Genomic DNA, 11827 nt, shown 5'->3' with positions numbered 1-11827 from the left:
TTAGCCATGGAACCGAGTACTCTATAAGAAACCACTCAGAGTCCACGACGCGTTGCTCCTACCGGTCAAATTGAACTGCCGGCGATGGGCGAGCTCCTCGCTGTCGGGAGACCGACACAACGATATAAAACTTAGTGTGACCTGCACTGGCGAATCCCGAAATTCAATCGCGTCTGTAGTTGTTATCGGCGGACATTCCACACTCCAGTACATCTCCTGGGTATCTGTTGACTAGATATGGATATCCTTCCGCTATACACTGTCCTGTCAAGGCATAATAGCCCTTGTATGTGACAATCCATTGCCTGTCAAACGCCGTTGCGATGATAGGTTGTCCCCGGGGTAGGCGTGTTACCTTAGCCAGGACATGCTCCCATGTACATTACGGTGGTTGATTGAAAGGTGATGAGCAAGTATGATGATGTTGATTCAACTTAGGAGGAACTGTTTACAACGCCAGGTCAAAGCACCTATGCCTGAACGGAACTCGAGAGCTATTAAGACTTAATAAGGAGCCGATTGAAAGAAGTGTTTGGTAACTTAACTGTGCCCAGTAGTAGTGCTTCAATTTGGGCTTGCTCATGGTTAGGAGGTGTCTTGCAAGTCGTACGGGGGCACAAATGTCTGCAATTGAGTATGAAATAATCTCCGACTTGGCCCCGTTATATCCACGGATAATATGCACCATTTGGACAAAATCGATCGCAGTGCTCTTTAAGTCAGTTTCCATCGAACCACTCAATGAAATCTCTATACCCAATCCGAGCTAGAGGGAAAACGGTCTAGGATCCGAAGGGCTGTAATAGTACTCGAGTCGCTGTTACTTGATAACCCTGTGCATGCCTTTGTCGAGGCCCTCTGGCATAGACCCAGTCCCGTAAAACAGGGGAAGACATAATGACGAATTGACTCGGCTGCTCCTGATAATCCTGTATTGGTAGGGCATCTGTTCTCTAAGAGGTAGTCCTAAGATAACCCCAGGATACCGTTTGAGGTGGAGTGGCTAGGCAGGCAGACATACATCCTTTACCATGACTGGGGGTGCTCGATTATGTTAGAAAGAAAATTGGGAGGGGGTGCGAGACCTTGAAGAAAAGAGCAGGCTATATAGTCTACTCGTTATTTCACTACATGGCACAAACTGCAATATTCCTGGGGTTACTTGATTGACTGAACCTGTGATATCATTCATGACCGTGCTCATTCACGATGTCAAGTCTGTTGAGCTTTGCCTACTGCAATCAAGCCACCTGAGGAATGGTTGGATTCCTCGGATCTTTGGAAGGGAATAAAGCAAGAAAGGATTCAATAGAGATAGCCAAAAGGACGGGAAAAGAACCCACCAAAGCAAACCGAAGAAGGAAAAATGGAATGGAGGGGAACGCACCTGGCGGGGGAAGGAGGGGGAATTCATTACCAATGCTTGGCCGCGTCTGGAGGCATACAACAGTAACCGATGGAGATGTCGGAAGCAACGCAACAGGTCAAGAAAAGCCAACTACAGATTTAGGCCATTGTTTGATTGGGGGGGAGAGTAGGTCATGAGCAGTTTACAACTCCCTCCATCAGGAACTACTGCATGTACTACCGTCTAGAATGGCCTTGGAGCAGGTTACAGTCAACACCCATTGGACTACATGGCCTGCTTTACCCAACATACTATCGGCATTTCCCCCTTGCTTTGCACACGGGTGACAGGGGAAGCGTCTGCTAGATGGCTAGGAAAGGTCAACGCGCCAAATAAAAGTGCTGAAAGAATGCGCTAGTACCAGTAGCGATGCAAAGCGCAATGGTAACACGGATGCTGTCCGTGTAAGGTTGGTCAGCTTGCATATGAAGGTGACTACCTGTCAACCAGACATGGATAAACTCGCGATTTTGGAATTCACGGCGTCAAGACTAATAATCTAACCGCCATAACTAAGGAGGATAGATGGGTGGAGGTGATCACGAAGTCTAGATCAGCAAGCACGTATCGCCGAATCAAAAGGTTTCTGCAAGAGTTGGTGTGACATGTTAGCAAGACGCCAAGCAAGACACTAGAGTTCACCCCCGTTGGATCAGTGGAGAAACTACTGTAGCTTCCACGCTTGAAAGATATCTTGTGTTAGTGTATGATGGGCAAGCTCCAACATACTCCGGGGCAGCCATGTGTGCTACATCGAAAAGCCATGGAGGCGCTAACACGGGTCGTAACCGCCAGCCCACTCCTTCGGGCAATAAAGCTCACAAAAACAGCGTATCAAGGGTCTAACAGCTTGAATAAGTATGCAACGAAATGAGGGTAAATCATGATGCAGTCCACTTGAGCCACGACTTTGTGAAGGTTGCGGTTCGAAGGCGAGCCGCCGCTAATCCCTAGTGTTGCGGTCCGCGTTAACGTTGAGCGAACCAAAAGGGACAATTGCCCCGAAATTGGCGATTTGAGGAAGCATGATTAATAGTCGCCTATGGTGATAAGGTAGTGCCCATGTGGCGATTCGTGCTCAATGTGGGATTTGATGCAGGAAAGGCGCCAGAGGATTCTTGTATGTTGTTGGTTGCTGGGTATACATATGTTGGATTGGGGAGCAGAAAGCGCAATCGCTAGTCGGTTAAGGTATAGAGAGGACGACAGAGGATAGAAGACTACTTCCAGGTTCAAACATCACCGATCATTGTTCCCTCCTCTGGCTGTCGAGCTCCCTGAGCTTCGTGAATCAGAGTACAGCTGAAGATCAAGCCTTTGCTTTGGCCGTAACGGTCGTTGCCTCTGCACCTTTGCAGCGGCACTGCTAGATTCTGGCCAAGAATTGCCACCAATCCTACCATTTGGTGAGTCTATGCTCTGATTCGTGAGGTGCTCAGCTGCTGTTGCTCTTGTTGTTGCTTGACTGCAGCCGCGCACTTCGGAGGGAGGGCGATGCACTAACCCCGTTGCGGGCTAAGGCGTGACACTGACCCTTCTGGTGAAAGATTACCCAACATCGGTATTGTATCGATACCGACGTGAACGTTATTACCTGTATTGCAGCGCCCGCCTGCCTTGCAACTCAACTTTATAACATAAATCTCACTCCGCGTCCTAACTTTCTCTCTTTCTTTTACTGAGGACCAGCGAGAGGTCAAGAAAAGAGGTTTCCTTAATATCTTCTCCTTCGAGAACGTCTGTCACAACGGCCCAACTCTCTCGCTCTGTGGTCTGACTTATATGGTCTGCTCCATCCATTGCATGACCCCTACTATACTCTCTACTTCCACGCACGTGTAAGGTCAGGCGCGTGGTCTACATTGTCATCCGTTATTTGGTTTTATTTTCTTCTCTTCTGAAGTCGTCCTTGCTCATTCATTCACTTCTCTGGACCTTCTTGGTGTTCTTTTGAACTGTCGATCTTTTTTCGCCCAAGATGCCTTCTATCAAACCCACTCTCCATCCATTACAGACCCCCCGGACTATGGTCTTTCCATCCGAGCTCCAGGAAGACTCAGGATCTTCCAGCCTTTCAGCAGGCAACGGAAGGGGGGATGAACCACTCTCGACACCTATCACACCTCCTGCGGCCTACACAGAGTTTCTCAAGAAGTTTCAACCGATCTTATCCCCCATCACTGGGGAGCCTGACTTTTCCAAGATCCACACCCTGAGGGAAGGCCGCTCCACCACATCAAACTCTCCAACATCCCAGCCCGCATCACGCCCAACCAGTGCAGTCAGTGGTACCTTCAGCTTCAATGGTGAATCGTCTCGATCAGCCGCCGCTTCACTGCCACCACCAACACCGTACACAGCACCTTCAGTGAGAAGAGACCCGAGGAGCCTGCGGGCTTTACGCATCCCGCCGCCTCCCAGGTATTCGCCGATTACTGAGGCTCCCAGAAGTGCAAACACCCTCTATTCACCTTATTCTGCGTCTCCATCGGACTGGAGAATGCGCTATTGGGACGGCCCGCACAGCGCACTTCCCAGTGGAAGATTCAGCGTACGGCATGTCATCACTCATACCATAACCTTCAAACGAACGCAGCTCGAGGACCCTCCTAAGGGAAAGCGGAGAAAGCGTGAGGACTCTAATGAGCCTTAGAAATTCTAATGTCCAGTCTCATGAAAGTTTATTTTGGAAACGGTCAGGTGCACTAGCGCAGGCTTTCGGCGTTATGGTGTTTAGGAAGATGCTTTTACTTCGGCTAAGCGATGGTTAATTTGATTTTTCCTTGGTCTCGTTTCAATGCGGGGGGTTTTTCTCTACTATGTTCTTAGAAAATTGACCTGTTGCCCTGGTGGCTGCCAATGCCTTGTCCTTCTTGCCCTCAGGAATGTAAATGATATGCTGTGGACTAATTTCTATTATGAATTATGTGGTTACAAACTGTCTTTGGCCTTGGCCTGCTAAGCAAGCATGAAGTTCCTTCGAAACTCCTCTAATGCATTTTGAATTGTGTTGAGCATAACAGGATATTCATACTAATCTTCAAGAGCAACCATGTCCGCCAGACGGTTTATCATAGGGCGAGAACCGCTTTGACCTGATGACTTGTCCTGTTGAATTGAATTTGAAGGCCCGAGCTCAAACGACATCCCGATACCGATTTATTGGCGTTGGAGTGTCGACCCGCCAGACTGGATCCAATATGAAGCCGTATAGGTTTACCAGATGCCCCGCTCGGGCTCATTCTCGTCTGTGGTGGCCACACGTGTTAGTCTAACACAGATAACCACTGGCCTCTTTCCACTCATTTAGCTCGACAGCAACCAGTCCCATGGCGAGATCCTTGGATAGGATCGAGCAAGGAACGCCAGCGAGACCCGGGAATCTGGTAACGGCGGCGATTGGGCTTCCCTTCCGGAGGGACATGCGGCTGAGGCTGAGGGGTGCTGAGAAGCCGCCAAAAGGAACAATAGGAAGAGATAGCAGCGAAACAGGCGCGCTGACATGCATCTTATCGTATTCCTACCCTACCACCCGACGCAATGGACGAATTTCTCCGCGTTGTTGCCCAACTCGATGCACCATGGCTTCCTTGGTGAAGGATATTCGGCAGCCTGGGGACTTAATACAACGCAGACCCACCGAAGGCCAGCGACACACCAATTCGAGTGTGATGAAAACTGGCTAGCAGGTCAAGAAGGTTGGAGTGGACGTTGGTCCGACAGTAGAAAGTTGTTCTGGTTGATGGTATCGTTCGTCCATTGGCGTATTGGCGGAATACGGCAGATGTAATCTTACCGGAATGTAATTTACACGATACGGCGCCAGCCCTACTCAGTCATGGTGGAAGGATTCAGGAAGCCTACTCTACCGTAAACTTTGCTTGCTGAGAAGCTGGAACTAACCGCCGATTGACTTAATCTCAAGCAACCTCTGGTGGCTGATTGTGTTTCGCCCCTGCAAATCAGCAGTCTACTCAACCCTTGGAGTCTCTCCACAATCGGCGACCGCGAAGCCAAGCGTGATCGTCTCCGGTCGTCTACCCGCCCTGATTGGTAGAGAAGACGCGCTCGACGTTTCATGTGCTCTGCAGAATGCACAGGTAGGGGGGCTACATTCTTCGGCGGGTGGCTAGAAGACGGTGGCTTCAGGATCCTGGTCAATGGAAGACTTCTCAAAGCAGGTGTTTCAGCCGATTACACTGTAGAGATTGCGCCGCAATCATGCCGCAGGGCACCTGCATGACCGTCTACATGCTGGATCCTAACGGTGCCTATCGTACCGAAGTCCCAACTCGCGGGAGTACCAACTTGACAGAGAACAAAGACGGAGGGGCTACACGACATTCAATTTTGACTTTTGCCCATCATTTTCCATCTCCAGCCCGCAATCCGTCCATTCCGGCCATTGAGGGAAGGAAGAGGCAAAGGAAATGACTGTGAGAGTAGTAGTAGCGGCGCTTGCTGAGTGTTGACCAAAAGAGGTCCGATCAGAGCCAATCAACCAAAGACATGGACACCTGCAGTTAAGCGCCGGCGCTAGACTGGTTTAGGGCGAGAATGGAGACGTTCCCCTCCGACGGTCCGCAGGCCAACGGCTGATGATTGGCAGCGGGGGCAGGAGAATGTGTGGGGACGACGGATGACGTGGGAAATGTGACGACGGCGAACAACTTGAAGTCGGCGCGCTACACTCCTATTTTTGTCTTCGGCATTTTGGCACTGTCGTCTCTCTGTCCCCCTGACTTTCTTTTCTTTTTTCTTGTTGCTTTTTCTTTTTCTTTCTTTTTCTTTTTCTTTTTTGCTTTTTCAATTGCGATCCCACTTGTTGGATCCTTCAGAACAGGCTCGACCAATAGAATGTATGAGAATAATGCACTTCCTCATTCTTGTCGGTTAACGCCGTCCAATGAGGTACATCATCACACAATTAACCCTGCATTGCCGCCGTGATATCAACCATCGAAGCCGGCCAGCAGGGATCGTCGCGCGTCGACCGTCCATGGAAGGATTCTATCCACTGGAATAAGCAACCAATCCGGCGCTACTGTTTAGTCCAGATCGTTGTGATGAATTTCGACCGGGGAGTCACTGCATCCTGGTCAGCCAATACCGCGGTGTGAATGCCCCTCGACTGTGATGAAGGTCGAAGAGACGGTTAGCGACCAATGTCAAAGACGAAGGGACGGAGGGGAAGAGGGGAAGGCCATGCGTAGGAGGGGGAGGGGTAGACACACCCTGTACATGCCTACAGCACTAGGGCATGTATTCCCTGCAGTCTTTCTATTTTCATCACAGGCTAAGGAACTTATTTTGGGCGATTCTTTTTCTGGAGGACCGGGGGTGTTAGTGGTGGGTGTAGACCAGGGTGGATATTTTTGGTAACGCCCGATATCCAGTGGCTCTAAATTTGGATACGGCTTTGGTGGTTGCTATATACAATGAATGTATCCTGTGCGGATGGCCATGAGGATGAGGATGCGATTATTGGAATGCGTGTAGCCCGTCCGTATGGAATCATACGGCCAATGAGGGTGATTGAGTCTTGTGCGAACTTCAAACTTTTGCTCCTCAGCCTACCAAAGTCAATATCATCGAAATGTCCTGAGAAGGTCCCCCAACCAGACCCCTCCATGGCTAGTGCCGGGGTGACGATTGTAGAAACCGGGCAATGGTCAGTTCTCCTGCATACCGTTTGCTTTCTCCAAGCCTTAAGTCAGCATGCTAATTCTATGAATAGCTCCTGTTAACGCCAAATAGCCCCTAGGTGGAGATCTCCCGGTTCAACCATGTTCATCAAGTGCTTCAACTGATATCACCGTCAGCGCACGGCGGCTATACCAAGCCAGCACTTGTGATAAGGGGTGCATCATTCCCACGTCCACTGCAGATGAATTCTTTCCCCTCTCCTTGAGCTTTTGTGGGCATACCAATGAGATCGTGTCATTGTTTCTCCTGTATCAGATCCCCAGACTGATATGGCGTGGATGGCCCCGACTTATGCTAAATTAAGCACTTCCCCTGCAGAACGGGGTTCACTCTGGATCGCATCACATTCTTGGCCCCGACTATGGTTGCATTGTCACCACGGATTGCCGCTCATCTCGTCTGATATGTTTCTTGGTCTCCGCGTTGGATCGTCGTGAATGGAGATTCTGGTCTTTCTGTACGATACGGTATCATACCTGTAGATGGGTTTTACCGTGACGACTTCGATCGAAGGGGTTTCCGAGCCAGATGTTACAGGAAGTGGAGATCTAGGGGTGGAATTCCTCTATCCTGATTTTTCTCCAGGCAGATTCCCAGGCAGATTCCCAGGCCGCGAGGGTCATGACGTGGACGGGTATGGACGGAAGCTGATATGGTGGGTTCATCGCCTCGGGATCGATCTATGATGCGGACATTGCTGACATGAGACGGATAGATGGGGGGCTCTACGTGACATGTTTCTCGTGGGATGGGAGACGATCTGTCTTCATTTACTTGTCTAGAACCAGACAGACCACGGTGAGTCCACTCCCGATTGTACTCGGAAGTACTCTGTACAAGGCATACGTACTCTGGATAGAAGAGCGCGTAGACTGGGCCACAAACAAACAAACAATGATGTCGTGCTGCCGCCGTGCCAAGAGACCATAAAACTATAATTAGAACCCACGATCGTCAGCCCCTCAAACCTAAGGCGAGGTTTTCTCCTCCATTCCTCCCTGGAAGGACGAATAATAGCAGCAATAATAAGGCCATTTCCACTGCAGGGGGAAAATTGCTGTGGCGCTAAAACCCGACGTCCATCCCGTGATCCACCAGCGTTTCCCGCCCATTGTTCGTTGACTCCAAACCTCCTCCTCCTACCTCCGATGTATCGTCCATCTTCGCAGTCCGGCTGTTAGCCAGTCTGAGCGTCCTCCTGCAATCGAGTTCGTGTTATTCCTGATTCGGCAGCACACTTCCCCTTTTTGATTTTTCGTTCACCTGTCCCCTGTGGTATCTTTCCTGTGACACCATGGCTCAAGCGCCGCCCTTCACCCCCGACAGCGAGTTTGCCGCCCTCGAGACGCCCCGCGTCCCGACGGGCAGCCTCTCCATCACGGCGTTAGCTCGCTTCGAATTCGAGGCCGGAAAGGCCAATGAGGGAACCAAGATCTTGATGATTGAATGGGAGGACGATGATCTGACCCGATCCTCCGCGGGCGGCGCCTGGCATGTCTCCTGGGAAGGCAAGCAGGCCGTGCTGCCCGCCGACGAACGAACCAACGACCACACCCGTCGCGTATACTTCCTCCTCCCACCGCATGTCACCATCCCTCCGGTCGTCACCTTATCGTATGAACCCCCGACCACGGAGTCGGCGGCCAAAAAACACTCCCTGCAGCTGAACCCCCTGCCGGCCATCTTCCCGCCCGAATTGGGCGCCGACGGGCGGTCCGCCGGCAAGAAGGGTGTCCTGCACACGATCTGGGGGAAGAAACGATTGCAGTCTCTGGACAAGGAGATTCGGGAGGAATGTCTCACCAACGCGGAGGGGATTGCCCTGCACATGGCGCTGCAGGAGAAGGAATGGATTGAGACGAATTTCGGGGTCGGGTCGAATGCCGAGTCACAGAGGAACTCGATCCAGAGTAATCCTGACCCGCGCTACCCCATGGGCCCGACCACGCCCGTCTCGCCCAGTACTGGAGGCAAACTGGGCGAAAAGCTCAAGGGACTGCGGTTACAGACGGGCCAGCGCGAGCTCTCTCCCAAGTCGGACGGTAGGTTGCCGTCCTGTTTCCATGCACCCGTTACAGTTTCACTAACACAGCCAGGAACAACAGCGGCCACGCACCATCTACTCTCCCCCATGTCCCCCGACGTCGCCGTGTCGTCCTTCACCTCTTTCCATAACATCCAGCAGCCGACGCCGAGGTCCGATGCGCCAGAACCCGTCCGGACGGTGGCGCATTACCCGCCGGAGTCGATCCAAGCGCAGCAGAGCCGCGACGACAACAACAACGGCTTCGCGTCGATGAGCACGGTGGCGCGCACGTCCAGCGCCGACTCGGGTGAGGACCTCTTCGCCAAGGCGCTGAGTCCGCGATCGCCCGACCTCCCCCGGAGTCCGTTTTCCTTTGCGCCGGAGCGGGTGATGTAGTGCAATTATGTTTTCGTTGGCTCTTTCATTCTCTTATGATTCCCCTACAGCGTGACGATCGTGAAACGAGACAGTATGTGTACATAGACAGATAGTAGTCGAGGAGACTACTATGCGAGCACTTTTACAATGACCACAAATATCAAACCCGATATTCCCAAGCCAGCCACACATACCTCCAACAAAACCGTAAAGTAAACAGAAGAACAAGTACTCTCACACCCTACCCCAACCCATCCATCCATCCATCCAGAACCATCCAGAACCATCACCTCACCCACCAAAGCAAGCCAACACAAACTTAATTCCTCTTCTTAGCCGCACCCTTGCCCTTCACCCCGGAACTCGCCCCCTGCGCCACCACCGCCTCCTCCCCAGAAGCAGCACCGCCCTTCTTCCCATTCATATCCTCGACCTCCTGCGCATCCTTCCGCTCCGCATACCACTGCCCCGCCTGCAACACCAACACCCCGATCAACACCAGCGCCAGGATGGTATTACTCGCCGCCAGGACCTTGAGCGAATCCTCGCGGCCCAAGATCTGGCCCTTATCCTCGTCCGTACTGGCCAGATCCTCGCCGTACTTGCCCGCGCTGACCAACCGCAGCCCCTTGACGATGTTCGCGATGTACACCGTGATGCCGCACATGTAGAGCACCAGCGACGCGCCGTCGAAGAGCATGTTGGACTCGGAGGGCTTGTACAGCTTGAGGATGAGCCCCAGGAGGCCCAGGAAGATCACGATGTGCAGGATGCGCGGGATCAGCGGCGGCGAGGCGTGCAGGAACTGGAGGTGCGCTTCGAAGTAGTCATAGTGCGTTGGCGGCGTCGGGTGGTTGGACCAGAGAATCGGGTAGTCGTAGGGGAGCAGCGAGAAGATGATTCCCAGGAAGAAGGCCGTTGCTGGAGTGTTGGGTTAGTCTGGGGTTACATTGCAGGTTATCTGGGGGGTGGGGAGACGGAGAGAGGAGGGAAACGTACGGCAGACGATCAGGAAGGTCGCGAAGGACCCGGTGCGGAAGGCCATTTTGCCTTCTTTTTTTTCGCTTTCTTTCGCGTTGGTTTGTTTCGGGTGGGAGGTTAAAGGTGGGTGCAAGGAGGAGGTGAGATTGAGGGTTGGTGGTGGTATTTCCCGTATACGAGGCGGAAGGAAGAAAGAGGTGGTCACTAATTTAATGCGGTTGCGTTGCCAAGAAGAATTGGGTTCCCAACAATCCTCCCCCGGCTTATCGGTTATCAATGGGATTTGGATTCGGTGGGTTTGATTTGATAAGAGGAGTTGCCTAGATTAACTTAGTTCTGAAGAGGTTCTCCTATACTCTTCTGGTGTCTTTGGTGAGTTTCGGTTGCCTCGGTTGATGCTCGTTCGGTACTTGGGTTCTGGAGTTACACGGTGAGGTCTGGGGTTATGTTTATGTGGACAGGTAGTCGTTGCTGAGGCTTTGTTTCTGGGGTGTTATTCTCTATCCTTGTTTCTGTTTTTAATAGTTTTGTTTTTATTTCTTTTCCATGGTTCATTGGAGTCCTGAGACGGTCTGTTGTGGCTGACGTGACATCCTCAATGATTTATAGGGGACGGTGTACAGAATATATGCGCGGGAAAGAACAATATTATATAGATTCTGGCAAATGACACCTAAATCTAAAGATTTAATTGTCTGATACAAATATATATGTCTTTTTCTAAACAGTTTCTAAACAAGTCTATAACCCTAAGCCAATCTACGACCCAGCAATCCCAGTTCCCAGGCTCCGGGTTTCAATCAACCCTCACTCGTCCTATACCACTGTATAACGGTGGTGGAGTTTGATCGATAGCTTCTTGGATAATGTTGCCGGCAGGTTTAAAATAAACCGACGCTATGAACGGCTTTAAAAGTATGTAAACAAATGAATATACTTATAGATCGTCTCCAACAAGCAAACCAGCCATTTAATAAAACTACACAAGGAGACAATATTATCACGCAAGTGCTATATTCACCCCGAGTCGAAATAGCAACTGTATCCTCTGCAGAAACACCTCTGCAGTGTGTAGACAAATCCTCGATCGATGGAACAGTAACATGACCAGCATAAGATGCAAGACCTACGGAATTTATAGACTGTCGGGAGTATGTTTAATTACAAGTATCGGGAAATATTAGTTCCTATAGCTAGTTTCACCAGGTTACTTCGTGTGGGATAGTGAGTCCTATATTCTGGTCCAGACCTGATTCGTATGTGTTTGATGGGTGGCGGCGATTGCCAGATACCCTGATTGAAGGTGCCCCGGTAATGCACCGGACATA

The 11827-nt window shown here is 51.1% G+C and overlaps 3 protein-coding genes across 3 annotated transcripts; 2 read left to right on the top strand and 1 right to left on the bottom strand.

The window, feature by feature from the left end:
- Positions 1 to 3386: 3386 nt before the first annotated feature.
- Positions 3387 to 4061, top strand: ABOM_010947 (uncharacterized protein; the record flags this gene model as incomplete). Its single annotated transcript, XM_022538075.1, has 1 exon — positions 3387 to 4061. The coding sequence occupies one exon, from the start codon at positions 3387 to 3389 to the stop codon at positions 4059 to 4061; it is 675 nt and encodes a 224-aa protein (XP_022384412.1).
- A 4347-nt stretch (positions 4062 to 8408) lies between these two features.
- Positions 8409 to 9536, top strand: ABOM_010946 (uncharacterized protein; the record flags this gene model as incomplete). Its single annotated transcript, XM_022538074.1, has 1 exon — positions 8409 to 9536. One exon carries the CDS (start codon positions 8409 to 8411, stop codon positions 9534 to 9536), a length of 1128 nt encoding a protein of 375 aa, XP_022384413.1.
- A 301-nt stretch (positions 9537 to 9837) lies between these two features.
- On the bottom strand, positions 9838 to 10563 carry ABOM_010945 (putative secretory component protein shr3; the record flags this gene model as incomplete). Its single annotated transcript, XM_022538073.1, has 2 exons — positions 9838 to 10439; positions 10518 to 10563. The coding sequence occupies 2 exons, from the start codon at positions 10561 to 10563 to the stop codon at positions 9838 to 9840; spliced, it is 648 nt and encodes a 215-aa protein (XP_022384414.1).
- Positions 10564 to 11827: the final 1264 nt, after the last annotated feature.

This window comes from Aspergillus bombycis (genome assembly GCF_001792695.1).
Source record: "Aspergillus bombycis strain NRRL26010 chromosome Unknown contig00134, whole genome shotgun sequence".
NCBI lineage: Eukaryota > Fungi > Ascomycota > Eurotiomycetes > Eurotiales > Aspergillaceae > Aspergillus > Aspergillus bombycis.
This window is presented reverse-complemented; position numbering and strand designations above follow the sequence as displayed.